Consider the following 24273-nt stretch of genomic DNA (forward strand, 5'->3'; position numbering starts at 1 on the left):
GAGAACATTGTACCCAGTATCAGCCATGTTGTTTTAAGAACAACCTTGAGAGACTAAGTCATTTTGACTGTTAGAAATACCCAAATTAAGTACAAAGGACATAAGGATGACACTATTAGCATCCAGAGAAAGAACTGGTAAATAGAAGTATATATAGAATGATTTTACATACATATATATTTGTGTCTAATGGTAGACATCTCTAGAGTAGGGGGAGGAAAAAAAGGAAATAAAAGAAGTTTATATGAACATTTTATTATATATTTTAAAGGACTAGCAAGTTGTACATAATAGATTTACAGTTTGATGTGCAATCTTTCATTCTACTGTGTTATGGAAATGCTTGTTTCATATCATAAATTTAAAATAAATAAAATTTTTTAAAGAAGACTCAAGGAGTTTACAGTTTTCTCTAGATACATTTTCTAGCCAGTCATGCCAGTTCATTCAGAAATAAAGGATGGCATCTGCAGTTTGCAAAAATTCCAACAGATATATCTGTGAATGAGGTATAGAAATGATAAACCAGACATTGTGAAATGCATTATGGCTGTCACAACTTAGCTAACCCTAACAGAGAGACATCATTAAACATGAAAGTGTATTTGTACCTGATTGAGGTATACTTTGAGTTGAATTTCCCTGAGTCTAAAAATGTAGTAGGGAATGTGAATATCAGGGCTTAACCCAATGAATTATCTTAAAATCCTTGAGATAGAAGGATCTTTAGAGGTCATGGAATGTAGAGGCTGAGGATTGCTGTAAGGGCATTGTAGATAAGGAGGTACTAAAAAGGAATGTAAGTGCTCCAAGGGTCACCACAGGTATGTGCTCTTACTCCATAGTCCAAGAAGTGGTTTAAGATATACAGTGGGATATATACCCTGATCAAGAGCCCAGATCTTCTAGGTCTCACCCTTATCTGATTATTGCTGCTGGGCAGATTCAGAGGGACTGAGATAGAGGGTGACCAGTCAGTGGTCTGGTTTGCAATCCTTTCCTTCTCCTATCAACCAGAAGGACACTGTGATGAATAGTTTGTAAATCTTCCAGACTTGCATTTGATGAAGTTTGATAAATTGATGGTTTGCTAACATACACTCCTAATTCTAAATGTAGCTTACCAAGCCAGTTGTTGGGTTCAAAGGAACATTCCAGTTTGTAGGTAGGTCAATTAGTGGTCAAACACTCAGTCACTTCTTGTCAGCTAGGGCCTAGCAATAGGCCAATTTTCACAATTATTTAGTCTCAGATTCTTCTTAAAGCATGTTCCAGTAAATGGTTGTCCAACTTCTGCTTAAACGTTGCCAAAGATGAAGAAATTCACAGCTTGCATGGCAAGCCATTCTATTTTTGACAGGTCTAATTATTGGGATTGTGATTATTTTTCTAAACTGACCCATCCCACAGAATATATGCAGACCTGCTCTTCTTGATTCTGGCTAACCATACAGGTGACTTTGCATGGCTGCTTCTGGTCACGGAATGAATCAGTGCTAAAAGGAATTGGAGCTTTGGTGTAATACAGAAGAAAACCATGAGTTGTCTCTTGATGTTCCCTCTTCTCCTATATCATCACCTCTGTAAAAAACTCTGAGCCACAATAAGAACTCACATTTATTGAAGTTAACAAATACTTTAAAATTCACAAATTGCTTTCCTTATAACAATCTTGACAACACTAAATTTGTACTGTAAACTTAAAAAAACCCTAGTTTGTTTTAAAATCCCCAACTACTACTTAGATGGAAACAATATACCTTATTTTAAAATCTTATTATACAATAGTGTAAACAGGTGTATCATTTATTCACATGTAATAAAATAGTTTAGCAAATTGGATAGTATAAAAATCATCATCAAACATTCATTTCCTTATTTTTATTTCAGGAAAATAAGATTCTCTTCATAAATCTTAAATATGTGAATTTTCACAGTACATATGAAAAACTTCCACTCACCAATGTAAATAAATAAGTTTTAAATTACAAGACAACAAAACATACAATTTGGCTATGAATACATTTTTTCAAAGGTACAGAACCTTTCTCTTTCTTTAAAAATGTTCACTTTCATACAGTCTCTGGATGTGAAAATAAAACTGGTTTAACTTGGGCACTAAGTCAGAAGTGTCCTTTTCGTAGGCTTTTTTCCCCCTCGGATAAATTATGGACAAAAGTGCCAGCTGATGTATTCTACCAAAAGGAGAAACCTGTAAGTCCTGGTTGAGCCAGGAACACTAAGTCACAGGTAATCACACTTCCCCTTTGTTATTTGTGTTAACATCATTAGTCAGATCCTAAGGATGATGGGAAAAGATGAATAACTTTTCATTTGGGTTTTCTTTTTTTGAATGTGATCAACAGAAAGGAAAACTGGTCAATGAAGCTCCTCTATTTCTGGCAGTTTTGTACAAGTGTGACAAAATCTCAGGCTGATACTAAAAAAAAATCACTCTCAATGCCTAATTAAAGTCTTTCTGAGACTAAAGATTTTATTTTTGATATTGTTATAAGGACTAAAAAAGAGGTGTGGGAAAATGCCATGCAGCTGAAGTGAAGGAGCTAGTGTATTGGCCTTAGTGTTAAGAGAATTAAAATAGCATCAAACCATCACTAAAAGTCAGATGATTTTGAATAGATTTTGGTTGAGTGGCTTTTAATTTTTTTTTGCTGACTTGTTCTAAGATAAGCAACATTCAGTCCTTGGCTACACACTCAGAAAAAGAGGGAAGAGTTTGCAACCTGCAAATTGCTAGTGTATTCAGGAGGTTTAGCTGACTTTAGAGTAAGATTCAGAGACTGACTCCTCTCTTTCCTTCATTCAAATGCTAAGCCCAATAAGAAAATTCCATTTGCAGAAAGGCAGAAGGTAATGCTGAAAATTACATCCACTTTTCATGGGAGCCCTAAAGAAACTAGATAGAGTCTGTGCAAAAGAAGTGTCTTCCTTAGCTCTTCTTTTTTGCTGTTAGCTAGTCAGTCGTTAAAAGCTTCATAATCAGCAGTGCCAAGATTATAAATGTATTTCCTGGAAAGTTAAAAAAAATCGACACAGGATCACAGATTGCCTGCTTTTTTCAACTAAAGAGCACTGAATTAAGCATTAGTTTTGTATGGTTAGTGGGATAAAATATCAAGCATTGAGCACAAAGCATCTTCATTAAAAGGAATGTTGTAGATAATGGAAAAGTAGTAGACCAGGGTCACTTTTCTTGGAAGCATTTTGGTTCAGCAGCTGTAGAACTATCAATTTAAAAGATGACAATTCATTTCTTAGGTTTCTTTTGAGTAATAAATAAAATTTTGAGTAATAAATAAAAATTTAAAACAAGTTTCTAGGTTGAGTTCTTTCAGGTAAGTAATATGCTGTGGGAGTGAGGCATGGTGTGTGTGTGTGTGCATGTGTGTACAGTGTGTACCCATGTGAGCTAGCTTGGTGGAGCAGTACATAGAAAAGAATGCTGGACCTGGAATCAGTTTATTACCTGAATTCAAATCTGGCCTCAGAAACTAACTGTGTGACCCTGGGCAGAGCACTTCTGTGGCTTAATTTCTTGATCTGTAAAATGGGGATAATAATAGGTACTATATCCCAGGGTGCTGAGAGGAAGAAATAAGATAACATTTCTAAAGTACTTTGCCAACTTTAATGTGATATATAAATACTAGCTGCTATTATTATTATTATTTATTGGAAGAACTATATGTTGGAAGAAAAAGAGCCAAATTCTGTTCTGCTCTAATTGATACCTCTTGGATGTCTTTCAGAATCTCCAAAAATACCTGTGAAAATGCTTAAAAAGTTAGTATTTTTAAAAGCATCCGAAACCCTAAAAACTGTGAAGAAAAAGAAGTAACATGTTAAATGCAGGGCAAAAGCATTCCATTTACAACAAGCAGAATAATGAAAATATATGTATGCATAAGCTCTAATATACAGCCCACTTTTTCCGAGCATTATTTGCTATAATAAAAACAGAGTAAGATAAAAGATTTATTGTAGAAATGTAAAGAATTAATGAATAAACATCCTAATGATATGTGTATTTAGTCAAGGGAAGGAAACCAAAATGAAAGTATATCTGGTAGTAAATGTCAGAATATAGAATATTCTATATAAAATAGAATATAGAATAAATGTCAGATATGGAAAAGTCCCAAGTCAATTCTGTTGACTAACAATTTAGGAAATGCAGAAAAGAGCCATAATAAGAACAGAAATTTTTTATTTTACCAAGAGTTCTTACTTCTGTGGGCTTGCCCATCTCCATTTTGTCAGGTAAGAGAACATTAAGTTCTTTGTTGATCTCATGAATATTGTAAGAGCTGAATAGCAGAGGAGGGAAAATAGCTAAGTGAATTAGGTATGGGGTATATTTAATCTAAAAGAAAAATCAAATCATTCTTTGCAGTGTTTATCCCATTCCCAAACAAAATTGTAAACATACAAAAGTCACTACCATACCTATGGTACTCAGAATCTTAAAACTGGAAAGGATCTTAGCAATGATTTAATCTACCTTTCCTCAATTTTAGAGATGAGGAAACCAACATCCAGAAAAGCTGGCCATATAACTAGTTAGTAAGGGAGGCAAAATTAGGACTCAGACCTCCTCCATTCCCATCCAAAGTGCCCTCTGTTTTTTAAACCAGTACACTCCCTTTGAAGTAAGTCTTGTTAACTGTCAATGAGAAGCTGACAATAGGTTAACTTTAACTTCCAGAAGTCCACTTTTTTCATATTGAACAATTGCCACTGACCCACTTCCACTAGAAAATTCAAAGCAAAATTCTCTCAATGCCCAGTAGCACATAAAGTCAGTTCCATCCCACTTTTGGTTACACCCAGAGTAAGGAGTGGTTCAATATGAAAGTGAAAGAGGAATTAAAATTTTCTTCATTGGTAGTTTTCATGAATGTTCTCTATGCTTAGAGAATCAGGTTTGCTTCCTGAAAAACAATGCATTATAGTGAAAAGAGCCCTGGTTAGTGTCCAAAGGTAGAGTTTTTAAACTATCAATTATTCTACTTACTAGCCTTTCTCATCTGTAAAATTAGGAGGCTGGACTAGAAGAATTTTGCAGACCTTTTCTGCTCTGAGTCCCATGAGCCTATCTGTGATGGTACCAATGTTGCCGTTTATCACAAAAAATACACCAAAGAACACATACGTATTCCTATGAGTGTTTTTCTTCATGGGAAAAAAAAGGGGTGGCATACAAGCATTCTAACTGAATCATTTATCAGTAAATTGGTTTGGATTTTAGAGCCAATGAGGCAAAATTGACAATTCTCCCTTACCCCTACCAAAAAATCACTGGCTTTTAGATGATAGGTGAATAATTATGAATACATTGGAAAATGAAATCAGTAAGGAATATAAGAAATTATGTAAAAGTGATAGCTAAAAATTGTATTTCTAGAGAAATTACTGACAGGCAGCTGAACCAATATCACTTAGGTACTTTTTCACATGACTCAGAAGTATCACATATCTCAGACATATTTTGGCTAACAAAACAAGAGTCAAAAACTGTAGTCACAGTATTTAGAAGTAATGTCTAAACAGTGTGGTGTGGTGGATAGGTTACTGGATATGGAATCAGGGAGGCCTGGCTTCAAATCCTGCCTCAGAGCTATATGATCCTGGGCAAGTAAATTAACCTCTCGGTGCCTCAGTTTCCTCATCTTTAAAATGGGGAAGAACTGAATTTGATGACCTTTAAGGTCGCTTCCAACTGCAAATGAATGAATAAATCTGTGATTCCCCTTACCAAAAATTTGTCAGAAAATGTAACTAAAAAAAATTAAAGAATCTAAAACATTTAAAATAATCAAAATGTTTAATACTTGTATTTTAAGTAGCTACTTGTGAAATTAAAATACAGTTAATTATCTTAATATTACATTTAGATGTTTTAAAGTTGCTTTAGAAAAATAAAATATTTTGAGGACCTGGAGGATATGAAAATTTTTTCCACAGCTATAGCTCTGAACTTGTCTAACTAACAACAGCCTTACCAAATGGACTGGGTCACTGAGAAGTTAGGTGATTTTCCCACAGTCACACAGCCATGTGCACTGGAAGTAGGCCTAGAGCCTAGGGATTCTGCCTAAAGCAAAATCATAATGTCTTATACACAATCACTTGTGAGACTTTAAGACTTTCAATCAAAGTGCCACGAGAAAACCAAAAATGTTTATTTATTAGCAAGTACTTCCATTCAGAAACAGACCTAAACACAGGAACTACAGCTTTGTTTGTTTTCCTGTTTCAGATGAGTAAAAGTTGTGAAATTCACAACCAACATCATGAAGTAAACTGAAGAATTAATGGAAAATCAGAGCATTTGGCATTTTTCCTTTTATGCAGCAGGAAAAACAAATAGATAAACCACCCTTATATTAAAATTTCCTTGAAGTACTAGTATAAATTTAAATATATCTCTGTGTTGCTGCATCCACTTGGGTCATAATTAGAGAAAGAGAGTAATTAGAGGTTGTTTATAGAAGGAAAAAATGGCATTCACATGTCAAAGGCACAATAATAATCTGAAAGTTTTTGGTAGCCCGAGTTTTATGGGGAAAGATGCTAACAAATCAACAGAGGAAAAGGACTTTTGGATTTTGGCTCACCCTGATTTCCCAGAGTTACAAAGCAGTTTGATGAAAACCGGAAGTACTATTAGAGCAGCCAGTGCTATGAGACCACCACTAATTCCTTGAAAGAAAAACATTTTGGTAACCAAGTTAGATGTGGAAAGAAAAACATTAAATGTGGTATCTTGATTAAGAAACGTTGTTCGGAAACAATTCAAAATCAAACAAAACGAGAAGTGAGCTAGACATTTCATATAGCTTCCTAAATCCTCAGGTTTGAGACTCAATATCTAATACCATTTCTCAAATGAGCTTGTCCTACCACTTTTAAATATCCTCCAGGGATATCAGATCTGTTTTTCATTGGCAGAATTAGTTTTTTAAGGGCTTTTGGTCATCTAAGAATCATCATTGTTAGGATGTTCTCTCTGCTGCCTACTATGGAAGGGATTGTTTAACAAAATGAACCTTTATTTTTTGTATGAAACATTTCAAGTTAAGTTAAAATCTCACATAATGTCAGTAATCACCTTTCCACACAACCTTAATTGCCTAGTCCCTACTTCTAGCCATCTTTTACACCCCTTACTCCATTCCACCTGCCTGCCTGCCTGCCTTCCACTCTCTTCCTTTTTCTTTCTTTGTTTCATTGTTTCCACTTCACTCCTTTCCCTTTCTCTCCCTTCCTTTTCTTCCTTTCCATCTTTCTTCCCTCTCTCCCACCCTCTTTCCTTTTTTTCTTTCTGTTTCATTATTTCTTCTTCCCTCTCTCCTGCCCTCTCTTCCCACCCCTCTCTTCTTCCTTCCTTCCTTCCTTCCTTTTCTTAACAGTAATTAATCTTTTCTCAAATTCTACTGCAATATGAGACATCCTAACATCAGCATGGTAGAGACTGTGAATTGCTAAAGGGCAAAGATATTTCAATCTTTCCCTCCCTCCCTCCCCATCCTTTCTAAATCAGTGATGCACAGGTTTAGAACCTTTCCATAGTCCTAGAGGTATGTACACAAAGAGGGCAGGGTTTACTTTGCACCTTGGAGTGTGTGAGAGGAAGATGGCAGAAAGGGACATTCTCCAGCTCCATCTCCCCGAGAGTAAGCCTCTGCCATAGCTGCAGAGTTCTACCTTGATCTCCAGAAGACTTTCTTGTTCAGACAAGTGAAGGTTCAGGCATTTTATCCTAGCTTGAAACCTTCATGTTTTGTCCATTCTTGCTGTTGAACTTGTTTCATCCCAGTGATGATATTTTGATTCTTCCCTCCCCTCACCGCTGGAATTTCCAAGAGTCAGTTTGTCCAGGATTTACATTCATACTATGAATCAATGTCTCTGACAAAGTTTTTACCCATTCTTGTCATTAAATGTCCTCTTTATAAACTTTGAATATATATTTTTTTCAAATTTAAATTATAACTGAAATTAAAAAAATAATCTGAATAACCTCTTTTTATAGAAGTCAAGTTATCTTAACAGAATTAAAAGGCATACAAATGTAACATCTATAGTTTAAAGCTGATTATACTTATGGATGGACTCTCTAGGCGAGAGATGGGGAACCCTTGGCCTTGAGGTCACATGGGGTTCCCTAGTTTCTCAAGTGTGGCCATGAATGGATTTCATCAAAGGGTCACATTTGAGGACCTAGAGGACCCTGTGTAGCCTCAAGGCCACAGATTTCCCACCTCTCATCTAGGCAGCATGCATAATGTCAGGTAAAGGAGGAGTTATACAGTGGATTATAAATTACTTGAAGGCAGGAACTATATGTTAATTCTTTTTGATTTCTCCACAGCACCCAGTAGACTGCTCTGTACAAGGTGGACACTTAATACGATCTGATTAATTTGAAACAGATCCCTCTTACTGGAATATATATGGAAGAAATCTGGAACACATCAAATACCCTGGAGCATTTAATCCTCCTGCATTTCAGCAGTATTTGTCCATACCATCCTTGATATGTCTTTAATACTCTTAAGCTTTTACTTTCAACATCATTCCAAGAATCATCTAAAAGGAGAACTGTCCCAAAGTGGTATGATTTAGTCAAAGACATCTTACATGGATAACAATTTCTTAAGCTCTGAGAGCCAGACTTACCATATTTATTAGTGACAGCACCTGAAGAAGGAAAGAATAAAGAAAATATTGCTTTAAGTTAAATGTTGACATCTTCTAGAAGAATTAACGATGCAGATTTAAAGTACAACAATATGTCAAAACAAGATTTGCACATTTAGAAAATGTGCTATTTATAAGCTTTTAAAAGTTTGTTTTAGATTTTGATTTAAGGCATGAGCTTTAAACATGTGTTTTGGTCTAGACCTGCAATTTCATCAGAGTCAACACAAATTAACAACCATTCTGCAATGTATAGTTTTAGAGGGTTGCGTGGAACTTTTACAGATTAGATAACCTGCTCAGGGTCATGTAGCTCATGTGCAGAAATACGCCTTGAAACAGGCTGCTGTCTGAACGAGGTTGAACCCACGTTGTCCTGACTCCTAGACCAGTTCTGTATCTTCCATCAAGTATACTGTATGGCCCGTCTAAAGCTAGAGAGAAGAATATCAACTTTGAATAAACCACACCTATAAAATGCTCATGGTGAAATCTCATTTGAGGAAATTTTCCTATCTCATAGGATTATCTTGAGGCAAACACTTTGTAAAACTTAAAGTGCTGTAGGAACATTAGATATTATTACGAGAAAACAAATCCCATGCAAACAGTGTAAAGGTAAAATTATATTTTGATTTGACCTGCCATGATGGGAATATATAAGTCCTTTAATCATCACAAATTGTGCCTTAACTCAGGATAGCCATGCCCTCTAGTGACTCATACTATTGGGGTTTGAATAGCATAGAATTTGACTTCATTTTACCTTCAAATACAATAAATTACATATATATATGCTATGATGATGTATATTATATATTGATATGTATCAGTTTTATATCAAATATTATATGTTATATATGTACACGTGTATCTATACATATACACACACATATACCTATACACACATACATGTGTATGTGTATATATATATGTACATATATATATATGTATATATATATATATATATATACACATATATATATATATGTATGTATAGTAGCCCACCCTACTGAGATGAATAAATCCATCTAAGGTCCTAGGATGGATTAGAAGAGAAGGTAATGGCTATTAAATTTTTCCCTAGAAGACTCAGTTCATTTTAGATTGAAGAAAAATTTCCTTTCAAATAGAGTTTCTTATCATAAAAATGGAATTTCCCATTTGTATATTCAAAACCCAAAGAGAAGGGAGGATAGGGTATGCTTGAGAGTAAGGTAAGCCACGTCCAAGAACATATAATGAAGGGGATATCCACTTGAGTCTGTATAACCAGCCCTCTTCCTGGGTTCTATGGTTCCCTGAAACTTCTCTAAGTGCTAGGATTTCCCTTTTCAACTTCAACTTGTAACCATTTTTTTCGTAAGACACAACTTTCTCTTTCTTTTCCCATATGGTCTAATGGTTTTTCTCTCAGTATTTGTCCAGATACTATCCAAGGATGCCAGTGCAGAGTATCTTGGGGACCTGCATAAAACTTCCAGGGCACTGATGGACCAGGAATTACTTAACAAGCATCCTCATTTTAGCAATTCAATTCTATACAACCCATTATCTTAAAACAGGGCATCATAAAACTTCATTTTTTTTTTTACAATTCAAACTCATCACAATGATTAAAAAAAAAGTAGAGCATGCCTACTGACCTGAAGAAGAGGTTCCTTTTCCACGAAATTTTGTTGAACTGGGTCTAGTTGTGTGGAAAGATGCAGTTGTGGTAGAACGAACAGTGGTAACAATTCTGGTAGAACTCCGAGTTGTGGTGGATCTTTTGGTTGTTGGTGCGGTGGGGGTTATGGGAGCATTTGTTATGCTGGCCTGCTGTGTTGGTGGCTGGGCCTGTTTTGCTGGAGCATTTGTTGCCTTGGCCTGTTCTGTTGTTGATGGGACAGTGGTTGCTGGTGCATTTGTGGCACTGACCTGTTCTGTTGGTAGGACCTGTTTTGCTGGTGCATTTGTTGCACTGGCCTGTTCTGTTGGTGGGACCTGTTTTGCTGGTGCATTTGTTGCACTGGCCTGTTCTGCTGGTGGAGCAGGTGTTGCTGGTGCATTTGTTGCACTGGCCTGTTCTGCTGGTGGAGCAGGTGTTGCTAGTGCATTTGTTGCACTGGCCTGTTCTGCTGGTGGAGCAGGTGTTGCTGGTGCATTTGTTGCACTGGCCTGTTCTGCTGGTGGAGTAGGTGTTGCTGGTGCATTTTCTGCATTGCCCTGTTCAGATGCTGGAGCAGCTGTTGCTAGTGCATTTGTTGCACTGCTCTGTTCTGCTGGTGGAGCAGGTGTTGCTGGTGCATTTGCTGCATTGCCCTGTTCAGATGCTGGAGCAGCTGTTGCTGGTGCATTTGTTGCACTGGCTTCTTGTGCTGGTGGGACCTGTTTTACTGGTGCATTTGTTGTGCTGGCCTGTTCTGCTGGTGGGGCAGGTGTTGCTAGTACACTTGTTGCACTGGACTGTTCTGTTGGTGGGGCCTGTTTTGCTGGTGCATTTGTTGCACTGGCTTCTTGTGCTGGTAGGACCTGTTTTACTGGTGCATTTGTTGTGCTGGCCTGTTCTGCTGGTGGGGCAGGTGTTGCTAGTACACTTGTTGCACTGGACTGTTCTGTTGGTGGGGCCTGTTTTGCTGGGGCATGTGTTGCATTGGCCTGTTCTGTTGTTGGCAGGGCTTGTGCTGCTGGACCATTTGTTGTGGCTGAGTTTTCAGCTGTTGGGGCCAATATGATAGTTCCCATAAGTAGTGCGGAACACCAGCCATAAACAGTAATTAAATATTACTTTCCAAGTTAAGCATTTATTAATTGAATATTTTTTCTACAGAAGTACTCAGACTTGACTTTGAGAAGCTTACTACCTTATGTGACATTGGCAAGTCACATAAGCTTCCTCATCCGTAAAATGGGGGGTTGGACTGGATGACCTCCAAAGTTTCTTCTAGCTCTAGAATTATGATCCTATGATCTTATTATGAGTTTTATGGGAAACTGAAGTACTTACCATAGGTACTGCTTTTGACCTCCTACCTACTATAAGAAATGTTGGCCAGTTCCTCCAAGTGTCAGTATTCACACCCTTTCCAATTATTTTGTATTGATTCCGTGTATTTTTTGTTTGTTTATCAGCATATGTATCATTCCCCTCCCCCCCCCCCCCCCCCCGCAAGCAGAATGTAAGCTTCCTGGGTTCAGGGACTGTTTTGTCTTTGTCTTTCTATCCCCAGAGTTAAGTCACAGTCCTTGGCACTAGGCACTAATAAACATTATTTTAATGTAATTGCAATGAACTTTATTGTTAGTAGCCTCAGTCATCACATGATTTAATAAAGTGGTTCCTAAACTGTTTCTAGAGTTGATTAAGGTGGGTGGTGGTGGGGTGCATTGAAAATGGCACTGACTCTGGATCAAGTCAGAAGACCCAGGTTCACATCCCACCTTTGGCGCTATGTAACCTTGGGTGAATCACTCAATTTCCTTTGGTCTCAGTTTCCTCATCTGTGAAATGCAAGGGCTGGAATAGGTGACTTCTGAGGTCCTTTCTAGGACACAAATCTGTGAGCCTATGAATAAAAGGGATAGGGAATGAAAGCTGCAAGAGTAAGATATAGTTTGCATTTAGTGAGATTTCTATGTCTTTTTTCTTCTTGTCTCAGTGTGTGTTTGATGAACTATGAAATATATTCTTGTCTGCTTGTGATACAAGTTGGTGGGAGATATGGTTACAAGTCAGCATCTTTGTTCCATGCTTTCAGATTGGGTTAAAGTTTTGCTGCTGCAAAGTCAGAAAAGGGATTTTCCTCACTTGAGCTTTCCAGTACCGATGGAATGAAAAGTCTAGATCAAATCAAAGCTAAGCCCAGAAGTCACTGTGTGTAAAATACTGCCATTTCTTATCTCTCCACTTCTTGGGCAGGTTGAATGCTTAACCCACATATCAGCAAGCCCCATCCTTATATTTTAGATCAGGCTATGATCCCCTGGGAAGAGTCCAATGGACAACCAAATTCCACTTTGGGGATTATTGGAGTAGCATGGAGAGCCTAGAATGTGTATCAGGCATCTGGAGTCTATCTAGTCTTAGCTTCCTTGCAATTGTATGACCTCAGGTGCTTTATGGTTTGGGGCCTTGATTTTTCTAGTTTGGCCTCAGTTTCTTGCCAATATTAAATGATTAGAGGTAGGGTAGAGCCAGCTTCAGTGTCAGTTTCAAGATGAGTGCCTTAGACACATCCCAACTGTGAGACTGTGGGCAAGTCACTCAACCTCTCAATGACCTAGGTAAATGTCTAAAACTATAATAATATCATCATCAATCTAAAACTATAATAGATTATATGACATATAATCTATTATAATTTACATACAAATTATGCTGCATATAAAATATGTAATATATAAATACATTAGTTATAAAGTTTATATATAAATGTATATAATTTAATTATAAATATATTTACATATAATCTATGTTTTAAATTTATATACTATATATTATACATGTATAATATGTAAGTACACAGACATATATTTGTGTGTGTGTGTGTGTGTGTGTGTGTGTGTAAAGTCAGATGATCTGTCTGCATGCAGGATAGGGACTCTACACTAAAGTTTTCCATTTATTATGGAAATAGCTTTGGCTGTGACTCAAATGTGGTAGTGGTGGGCCTGGGAGGGAAAAGGGCATGGAAGAAGAAGCTGGAGAGTTCCGGGAGCTGGGCCTCCTGACTACCTTTTGCCATTGTGATAAATTCCTTTGTTTAGCAGGCTTATTTCCTTTGGGGTAAGAGCAGAGAGGATATACTTTCTTCCCAAAAGCCACTAACCTAAGCCTAGGCAGCAAGTCTAAGACTGCCTCAATCAATTTGCTACCTTCAGGAAAATAAAACAAAAAACCCAGAACCACAATGGTCAACAAAATGACAACAAATTCATCACTCCTTTGCTCAAATATCCCTCATGGCTCCCTATTACCACAGTCATAGATCCAGAGCTAGAAGGACCACAAAGCCATCCAGTCTGTCTCCATCATTTTACACATGAGAATCATGCTCCTCAGAGGTTAAGGTCACGTCAGTAGCAAGAATTTGAACTCACAGTGCTCCTTCCCCTATACCATGTCGCCTTCCATGCCTAAAATCCTGAGTATGGCATTCAAGGCCATCCACAATCTGGCTTTAACCTAACTTACAGGCTTCACTGCTCACTATTCCCTTTAATGTACCTGACAATGCGACCTGAAAAGTTAAACGCACTTTACTAATTTTGCCATTTTGTTGAAAGAGAATACACCTTTAAGAGAAACTAGAAGATTAATACTGGACTCCACATAATGAATAATAGAGGCAGCTAGATGGCACAGTGAATAAGGTGCTATGGATCTACAGCCAGGAAGACCTGAATTCACCTCCAACTTCAGACCGTGTGATCTTGGGCAAGAAACTTAACTACCATCTTCCTCAGTTTTCTCATCCATGAAATGGGGATAATAATAGCCCCTACTTCCCAAGGTCATTATGAAAATAAAAATTATATACTATTTGTAAAGATTGCAATGTTCTCTCATCTTCAGTGGCCTTCCTAGAAGTATCAGGCCCTCCTTATCCATGGGTTCTTCACTCCCATTCCTTCATCTTTGACTCTGACTCCCTCTTTCCTCACCCCCACCCTCCACCCCTTCTCATGCCTTCTAGCTCAACTGAATATGCCCTTGGTACCAGAATTCTTAGTTAAAGCTTGGAGGGTAAGGGAGTTTCTAGAATCAAAAAAGAGCTAAAAAATTGCTAAAAATGATACAATAGAAAAGTAAATGCCTCTTTTAGAAGATAAAAAGCATGGGGATAACTTAGTAGGCACAATATTGCCTATATGGGAAGCTAGCTTGAATCAGTGGGCCAATTGTTAAATTTTCAGGGTATTTCCATTATATAAATCAGCAAATGCTACAAAACAGGGCTTGATTTATTGTTTTATTGACTGTTAACACTTAAGAAAGTGATAGACAAAATGTCACTAGTACAGATTAAAATTAAAAGTGTATCATGTATTACATCCCTAACTCCCAGCCCTGAGAGCTGGACGTTAAAATTTACCTAAACACTCCTGCCCATATACATAACATAAAGGCTGCTGAGTTGATCACCATCTTGACTCCTTCTACACATTTCAAACTCATTTTAATTGTGGCTTTTTTCCATTTAGAGCTCCGAATGAGGGAATAACAAGAATGTTTTAGGAGTGAATTTTATAGCCAACATTTTAGGAACACATAAAGGAAAAGATATTTCTATTAATTTACTGAAAGTTGGATTATTCATGATGTTATGGCAGTCTTAATTTAAGCTTACTCTCTCCACAAGTATAACTAAAGCAAAAAAGCAATTCTTTTAATATATAAATTAGTTACCTTTGCATTCGGGGGAGGCCTAGTCCATTCACCTTGTTCATCTTTAACAGTACAACAAATGGACTTAATAAAGATCTTCTGATGTACTGATTGTCTTCCTAATTCCATGACAAGTCCTTTACCCACTAATGGATTACCATGTTCTAATCCCCATAGTTCACATGAAAAATAGTCATTCCTAGGCACCCCACCAAGGTACTGTGAACTGAGGCTGCTATTCAAAAGCTAGTCTGTATTAGAAATATGTGGTTGGAGTATATAATATGCATTTTGGGGAATCACATAAGGAGAAAAATTGTTTGCATGAGGGTGGGTGTTGACAGTAGGAGAATGCAACATTCTAACTTGGGTTTTAGGAAACAGTGTGTGCAGGGGGAGGGAAAGGCAGAAAAACCTAGTCCCAGTCTTTCTACTGTATTCTATTGTATCTCCATCTTCCATGCTATTTTTTCACATGTGCTAGACAGTGCCAAAAGTAACTTAAATGTCAAAAATAAACCCGAATCATAAAGTTTAGTTTCTTTAGAAAGAAGGAACTAAGCCTTTGACTTTCATTCCATAAAATCAATTATAAAAATCTGCTTAGGGAAGAGTAGATTTTGTTCTTTTAAAAATAATAACATTTATTGGCTTCTACTATGGCAAGTAGGTAGCATTGTAGATACGGTGCTGGGCTTAGAGTCAGGAAGACCTCAGTTTGAATTCTGCATGCAAATATAAGGTGTGAGTCCCTGGGCAGGTCACATAACTTCTCTCTGCCTCAGTTTCCTCAGCTGTAAAATGATGGTGATAATAATAATAATGCCTATTTTATAGAGTTATTGTAAGGATCTTTTCAAACCTTAAGACAATAGGTAAATGCTCACTATTGTTATAATTGAGGTGCCTCAATAGTGAAATGCTAAATAATTTTGACTTTTTTTCTTTTTCTTTCTTTCTTTTTTTTGGAGGCATTTGAGGTTAAGCAACTTGCCTAGAGTCACACAACTATTTGAGGTCCTCCTGTCTCCAGGGCTGATGCTCTATCTACTAAGCCACTAGCCGCCCTTAAATAATTTTTATTATAGAGGCTGCAAAATCTATCCAACATTGACTTAATAACTTCTGTTAATGTCTTACCTGTGCACTCTGGATGTGGGACACTCCAACCAACATCTTTAGCCTTAAGAATACATTCGCTTTCTTGTTCCCCCACTAACCTATATCTAAAAAAGAGAGAAAATAGCTGAAAGAAATAGTTCTGTTCCCTTATTTGAATTTTCTCAACCACTGCAGAAACAGCTTGTTTTATCTGCCAATGAACGGAGACAAGTAATGTGATTAAAGTCTACTGTACTGGAAGCAGCAAACTAACTATTTAAGTGATAGGGATGGTAATAATGGGACAATATAAAAGATTTTTTTAAGTAGAAACATCCTCCCCCCCCCACAATACAACAAACACAATTATTTTTTTCTATGACATTTGTTATATGGTATAAATACCCAAATTTTTCAGTATTTGTAAAAGCCTTAGAGACCAATTTCTCTTTTATAGAAGAGTATTTAAAAGGATACAAAATAATTTAGCAAACAAGTTAATAATTAAAAAATAAACATGCAGACATTAGAAGACAGATATTCTCCTTTCATAAAATGTGAAGAACAAGTGAGTAAAATGACACACCCAATATCATCTAGAGACTTTGCACGAGAACTAGGAAAGAACTAGGAATAAAAATGGCAACTGACAAGCTGGGGCGGGGGGGAATGCCTCTTCTGTCCTGATCTCTACCCTGCTTCCCCCCCAAAACAAGCCCCATTACATTTCTGTTTTATTATAGGATTTAATATTTGGAAGGGACCTGAGTCATCACCCAGTCCAGCCGTCTCCACATAATTAATAACAGAGGCAGCTAGATGGCACAGTGAATAAAATGCAATAGATCTGGAGTCAGGAAGACCTGAATTCAAATCCAACTTCAGACTGTGTGATCTTGGGCAAGAAACTTAACTACTATGTTCCTCAGTTTTCTCAATGGGGATAATAATAGCCCCTACCTCCCAAGGTCATTATGAGAATAAAAATTATATAATATTTGTAAAGAAGATTGCAATAGCAATTTCAGAAAATTACAGAAATGTAGTGGGGTTTGTTTTGGGGGGAAGCAGGGTAGAGATCAGGACAGAAGAGGCATTTCCCCCAGCTCGGCAGTTGTCATTTTTATTCCTAGTTCTTTCCCAGTTCTCGTGCAAAGTCTCTAAATGATATTGGGTGTGTCATTTTACTCATTTGTTCTTCACATTTTATGAAAGGAGAATATCTGTTTTCTAATGTCTGCATGTTTATTTTTTAATTATTAACTTGTTTGGTATTGCAATATACATATATATATATATATATGTAAATGTAGGCCAGCATATAATCCTCATGCTCTCTATTGGATTCCCCCCCAACCCCCCTCACCCCCCGGCAATTACCATAGATACGAACGATGAAATTAGAGTAACTATACGGATTCTGAGATTCTGAAGTCTCTAGATTCCAAAGGATTTGTAGAATCTCTTTTATGCCCCATCAAAACACATATAAATAAAATCATTTGCTTGGGAAAGAGCATGTGTGCGCGTGTGTGTTATGCGTGCTTTTAAAAGAAAAGAATAGCCCATATAATTGTAGTTTCAAACTATCAGCCATAATATATGTCCCCAATGTTCAGCCCATTTTGATTTTTCTGCTTTTTTAATGACTCTGTAGTTATGGCAGATAGAGAGTCAGCCTTAAATAGAAAGGCCTTGACGGTTTGAGTCCCACCTTTGACATGTACTGACTTTGTCACCCTGGGAAGGTTTCTTAACCTCAATGCAATTTTTAAGTTGCAAAGAATATACCAACATACCTTGGTTGAAAGAATTTTCTTACCTGGGAATTCCCTCTACCAATGAAACCACAGGTCTATTCCCTCTTTCTATAGAATGCAAACTTACCCTTTGTCACAAGTAAAGGTGATTATTGAGCCAAATAAGATGTCAGTCATTACATTGACATTACCATGTGCTAGCTGTGGAGGAGTTTGACATGATTTCCCTAAAAGAAAATAAAAATGGAATTAGGCTTTATCTTCCTATCATCATACATACTCAAAATACCATCTGACCTAAACTGTTTACTACTTATGTTATAGAGCACTGTTGAATAACATTATTATTATTCATTAGTATATAACACATGACACCAATAGCATTAATAGGTCAATATATCTTTTCTTTTGATTTTTCCTTTATGTTTACCTTCCTCTTAGGAGAAGAGACACTTCATCAAAGAGACACTTTAAAATGCTGGGTCATTTCATTTTTAAAACTTTATTTTATTTTTAAGTTATGAAATAAAACAAGCATTTCCATGATACAGTATAATAAAAAAAGATAATTGCACCTTTTTGCATAGATTCGCATAGAAACTGCGATTCTATTATGTACTACTTGCTACTCCTTCTAAATCTATAATAAAGTTATCTTGTAAATTTCTTTTGTTCTTCCCTTCTCCACCCCTCCACTCCCAGGTGGCTATCACTAGACACAAATATGTATGTGTGTGTATACATACACATACACACTTAAAACCATTCTACACATACTTCTATTTATCAGTTCTTTCTCTGGATGCAGGTAGCATCTTCTATCATAGGTTCTTTGTGGTTAATTTAGGTATCATCCTCAAAATGGTTTATTTGCTCAAAGTTGCTCTTAAAACAATATTGATGTTACTATATATGTTTTCATTTTCTTTAATGAAATTTCCAGTCATCTTTAAAAATACGACTAATGTGCTATTTGAGAAATTATCTTTAAAGTCTGCCTATGTCCAAACAAAGAAATGAATTTAATAAATAATAAATTTAACTTCCAGGAATGATTTAAAGCAAAAACTGCATGCACTGAGGGCTCATTTAATAAGAGGGCAAACGGATATTCATTGTTTCCCAACCCCATTCCCTCACTTCATTTGAAAAAGAACAGAAATATTCAAGTCATACTCACTTTTACAAAATTCAGAGGCACTGGACCACACTAAATTCTGAAGACACTGAAGCTTTGCTGGCAGGGAATTTTCTCTTCTATAACCTGGACGGCACTCATACTGCACAGTGGAACCCACTGGAAAGTAGTTCTGTTTACCAAATTGTTTTTTGAGTGAAGCAAAGCGTAATGAGGGTGGGACATTACAGGTACCTGATGATAAAAAGCAAAAAACAGAAATAAGAAGCAACCTTTTTACTTAACTTTACTTTTGCTTTATATGACATCAGCTGTGATCTCCTCAATATGAATAGTTCCCCCAGTGATGCAGTGGCAACCTATTCATGCCTAGGTGACACTGAGGTGGCTCAGTGGACACAGCAATGGACCTAGTTAGGAAGACTTAAAACTAAATTCCATCTTAGTTACTAGCTTAGTCACTTGACTTCTGCCTGCCTGAGTTTCCAAAACTGTAAAATGGAGAAAGATGACACAGTGGACAGAATGCTGAGTCTGAAGTCAGGAAGACTCATTTTTCTGAGTTTAAATCTGGCCTCAAAACACTTACTACCTATGTGACTCTAGCCAAGTCACTTCACCCTGTTTGCCTCAGTTTCCTCATTTGTAAAATGAGCTGGAGAAAGAAATGACAAACCACTCCAGTGTCTTTGTCAACAAAACTGCAAATAGACAGGACTGAAAGCTACTGAACTACAACAACAAAAACCAGGATGGTAATAGTACCTACCTCTCAAGGAGTGCTGTGAAAATCAAATGAGATAATATTTTTAAAGTGCTTAGTAGGTACTTAATAAGAGCTTGTTTATTTCCTTCCTACTTATTCCGTATAACTCTCCTCCATGTCCTTCCATACATTACCTACAGAAGGTCCACCCAACATGGGGGAGGGGACACCACAATTTCCTTTTTCTGAACATTTTTATGTCTATTGTTCATGCTACTCATTTGAAAACTAACATCCTGCAGCAACTTTTCACAATAAATATATTTTTCTATTGTCTTCCCTTCCTGGAATATACTTCCTCCTCAAAACGAACACCTCATAGAATTACTAACTTCCTTCAAAATTCATCTGGTGTCACTGCCTACCTGAGGATCTTTGGGCATTCCCCAGGTGTTAATGGCTACCTCTTTTCCAAGCTCCTGCAAAATAATTTTATATACGATGATATTTATATTGTTTGCCCCTGCCTTGAGGGCAGGAAATGTTTCCTTTCTATATTTGTATCTGCAATACCCAGCACAGTACCTGGCGTATAATAGATGTTTAATACATATTTGTTGAGTGAATGATTATAAATTCTTCAAAGACAACAAAGGCAAGGGATCTTTCTTTTTATATACCCTTTGTACCCAATAGGCATAAAATAAATAGGAATTAAGCACACAGCAATTAAAATGCCACTTAGAATTCTGTTTGAGTAAAATTTGAGAAAATGTTTCAGCTCTGGTGTTTGTACTCAAGAGTATTACTTAAAATAGCTATGATTTTTTTATTCCCTAACTAGCAGTGACTATCTTTATTAATTGGGAAGAGGCTATAATGTTAGAAAACCTTTTAATGAGGAGCAGAACTGATTCAGATAAACAATGCCTTCCTTCATTCAGTAAGACTATGAAGGCATTTGGGATAACTTGCTAGAAAATGCTCAGTGTTGGATTGTTATTGGTAAATCATTGAGTAACTTGGAAAATGTTATCCATTCAACCACAGTGTGTGAAGAACTTTTCTGGTAGACTTAGCCCTTCACAGCAACGCAAGGACCTAAAACATTCTCAAAGGTCTCAAGGCAAAATGCCACCCACATCTAGAGAAAGAAGTATGGAATTGGAATGCAGAATGAAGCAGAATATTTTCTCTTGTTTTATGTTCTGTTTTGATTTTTCTCATGGTCTCTCTTATTCATTTTAATTCTTTTATTCAACATAGCTAACATGAAAATGGGTTTAATAAGAATATATGTGTAGAACCCATATAAGTTTGCATGCCATTGCAGGGAGGGAGGAGAGACGGAGGGAGAGAAAATCTAAGACTTATGGAAGTGATTGTAGAAAACTGAAATCAAATAAATTAATAAAAAAAAGAAAGAAAATGTTATCCATTTAGATTGACACAGGATGCCAGCTTTTCATAAGCACATTAAAAAGACTTACGATTACAAAACTCTGACAACTTTGACCATTTATCATGTTGAAGACAGACCACTGAGTCTGACTTGCCAGGAATTTTTACAAATCCTTCATCACATTTGTATGTTACAGTGCTATCAACAGGAAAACTTGTTAGACCATTCAGTTCTGGCTTTGCGTTGGGTATGTTTGGAGGGATACTGCAGGCACCTACAAAAAAAAGTAAGCTGAATTTAGTGAAGTAACATCATATCATAACTAGAACCTTTCAAGTGATTATATAAATGAATGAATGAATAAATAAATAGAAAGTCCGCAGAGATAAAACTACTAAACAGATAGGAACTGACAGAACCAGGAATTGGAACAATATAAGAGACACAAGAATTCTGCTTCTGGCTCTACTACTAAACATTTGTGTATGACCACAGACATATCACTGAATTCTTCTGTGCCTCAGTTTCCTCATCTGTAAAATGTTGCAGAGATGAGCTCCAGCATCTTCCTGGGTTCTCATCCTCTATGATTTATCTTTTTTTCAACCAGAAGGAGAAAATACATAGTCAGTATGCCCATTAGTAGACTTCCTCCAGATTTCTGGTTGCTTTCATTAACCTACTTCATGGATGGGCTGTGTGTACTTGCAGCTCATTAGGTAACTGCCCCTTTAAGGAAGGAAGGAAAGAAAAAAAGGAGAAAGAAAGAAGGAAGGAAGGAAGGAAGAAGGAATATTTGGAGCATGGTGTGATGGATACAAAAACTGTATTTGAAGAAAGATGAACTAAGTTTGAATCTCACCTCTGTTTCTTACTACCTTTATGACTTTGAACATGTTTCTTGTCATTTCTGAATCTTAGTTTTCTCTTAAAAAAAAAAAAGACTGGATTAGATGATCTCTAATGTCTTTTCCAGTTATGATCCTTTGAGAAACTAAAGTTGTTTTTTTCCCCCTTGGGGAGATCACCCTATTCGAGTCCTCCTTGAGCTTTTAAGAGCAATTTCCTTATTCACCTGTTGAGGCAGCTTGGTGTCTCGGAGTGTTAAAGTCAGGAGACCCTCCTGGGTTTGAAAGCTGCCTCTGAAACTAGCCAAGAGGTTGTCGACAATTCACTTAATCCTCTAAGTCTCAGTTTCCTCATCTGTAAAGTGGAGGTGATAATACTTGCACTACCTGTCTCATAGGATTAATGTGGGGAAAGCACTTTGCCAACTCCAAAATTCCATAGAAATGAGAGTTTCCATTAATCAAAACCTAGCCCATCCCTCGCCCCTAAAACCTAGCCACCCTGGCGAGATACTTTAGAGACAGTGTCCAAACCTCCACTGTCACACACATTTTAAATACTCTATACGCCTTCTATCCCCAAGTACCTCTCGGTTGCCATGACTACGAACTCACTTCCAACCCTCTCTCCCTTGCCCAAGGACAGTAAGCGGTTCTGCCCGGTGGCCAGGGTGGCCCCAAGCCTCCACTCACCCGGCTCTGCGGATAGGCACAACAGCCGCAGTGACAAGAGTCCGAGAAGCACCAGCGCCCGGGGGGCACTGGGGGACACGGGGCTCATGACGCGCACCGTCCCAGGACAGCAGCAAGGTTTGGAGGTAGCTTACGCTGAGCGCCCGGGATGGAAAGAGGAGCAAAGCGTCCACAGAGGCGCTGTCTCTGGTCTCTGGGAATTCCTCTTTGGCAAGGAGTGAGCAGCCAGGGCTCCTAGTCCCTAGCTAAACGAGGGCGGGCCAAGGGTGGGGCCAAGGCTCTGAGCCCAGGGAGTAGCGGAGTCTAGCGCAGGTGCGGGAAAGAGGCAGTGAGGGGTGGGGCCCAGACTTGTAAGCCCGGGCCTCCCAGAGAGCTGGGTGGAGGGATCTGGCTTGACCCCCCTGGGTGGGACTGCAAAAACACAGCTTGCGTTGGGAAAATGTAGATATCAAGACTTAAAGGTTGCTCACAGAATACTAGGATTTAGAACCAAAGGCAGCCTAGTGTAATCTGCTTCAACCCCTTTATTTTTACAGAAGAGGAAACTGAGGCTTTAAGAAGGAGAGAATGGAGAACAGCACACAAACCTCTTGACTCAAAAAATGAGTCTTTCCACTACACTAAGGTAAAAAGACAAGGAGATGCCCGTCTAGTCACTTGGCATTTTTCAATTGAGTTAGGGTAGACAAAGTTTATAAAGGTGAAAGAACTTAAGAACACTTACCAAACGATATATTAGGGAGTAGATGGGCCCCTCCTCTGCTCCCCTCCTCTCCCCCTCTCCCCTGCGGGGCCATCTCCAGTCATCCTGATGAATATCTGGTTACTGGATCCAGATGACTTAGAAGGAGAAAGTGCGGCTGGTGACCTGCACAGCCCGGCCTCACTCAAAACAAAGTCAAGTGCAAATCATGTCACCATTTTTCTGATATCATGGTCTTCTTCAAAAACAAAGGACCAACACAATAACAACAACCTCTCCCCTCCCCTCTTCCCCTCCTCTGCTGTTTTCTTTATTTTTCTAGGTACACAAATTTAGATCTATTTTCTCTGCCTAACCACTAGTTGTTTTTACCTTGGAGTGTTCTGACAATGGACAGAAATCTACCACAACCTCTCTGGAATCCCATAGATGGTGTCTGAGGCAGGATTTGAACTCAGATCTTCCTTACTCCAAGTCTATCTGCTGTGCTAATATTAGGCTCACGTCTTTAGGGATAGGTTTAAAATGACACCCAAGAGTTCTTCCTTGAGGAAGTCACAGCTCCTCATTTGGAGGCAATTGTCCTGGAAATTGAACTTCTTTGGATCTGTGATCTCATCAGTGGACCATTCCTTCTCTCAGTACTGTTCACAGTCCATATATAGTTCCTCATCCTGTGGGAATCTCACATATGTTCTCCCACAGATCCTGCACAGAAAATCTACCCATTCTACAGATGCTTCCATTTTGTAAGTGCCAAGCTGCTCCCCTGGTTTCCCTTATTTTCATCACATGACCAGCCCACCTCCTTAGTCAGGCATTTTCTTG

At 37.7% G+C, this 24273-nt stretch overlaps 1 protein-coding gene across 3 annotated transcripts; it reads right to left on the reverse strand.

Annotated features, from left to right (window-relative positions):
• Positions 1-1599: 1599 nt before the first annotated feature.
• On the reverse strand, positions 1600-23004 carry LOC140529369 (uncharacterized). 3 transcript variants are annotated; one of them, XM_072647976.1, is made up of 8 exons: positions 22743-23004; positions 21290-21475; positions 19136-19327; positions 18083-18182; positions 16235-16320; positions 10371-11423; positions 8704-8724; positions 1600-3030 (listed from the first exon to the last, which is right to left on the reverse strand). In XM_072647976.1, the coding sequence occupies exons 1-8, from the start codon at positions 22828-22830 to the stop codon at positions 2975-2977; spliced, it is 1782 nt and encodes a 593-aa protein (XP_072504077.1). In that variant the 5' UTR covers positions 22831-23004; the 3' UTR covers positions 1600-2974. The 3 variants fall into 3 exon arrangements, with proteins under 3 accessions (XP_072504077.1, XP_072504075.1, XP_072504076.1); XM_072647974.1 differs by lacking the exon at positions 1600-3030 and having other exon boundaries at positions 8302-8724; XM_072647975.1 differs by lacking the exons at positions 1600-3030; positions 8704-8724 and adding an exon at positions 8871-9158.
• Between the last annotated feature and the right edge of the window lie 1269 nt (positions 23005-24273).

The sequence above is a fragment of the Notamacropus eugenii genome, chromosome 2 (assembly GCF_028372415.1).
Source record: "Notamacropus eugenii isolate mMacEug1 chromosome 2, mMacEug1.pri_v2, whole genome shotgun sequence".
NCBI classification, from domain to species: domain Eukaryota; kingdom Metazoa; phylum Chordata; class Mammalia; order Diprotodontia; family Macropodidae; genus Notamacropus; species Notamacropus eugenii.

Coding starts and splice junctions, on each gene's coding strand:
- LOC140529369 (XM_072647974.1), bottom strand. CDS start 22,830: ATGAGCCCCGTGTCCCCCAGTGCCCCCCGGGCGCTGGTGCTTCTCGGA. Junction 19,328..21,289: donor GTTGTCAGAGTTTTGTAATC/GTAAGTCTTTTT, acceptor TTTTATCATCAG/GTACCTGTAATGTCCCACCC. Junction 16,321..18,082: donor ACCTTTACTTGTGACAAAGG/GTAAGTTTGCAT, acceptor TCTCTTTTTTAG/ATATAGGTTAGTGGGGGAAC.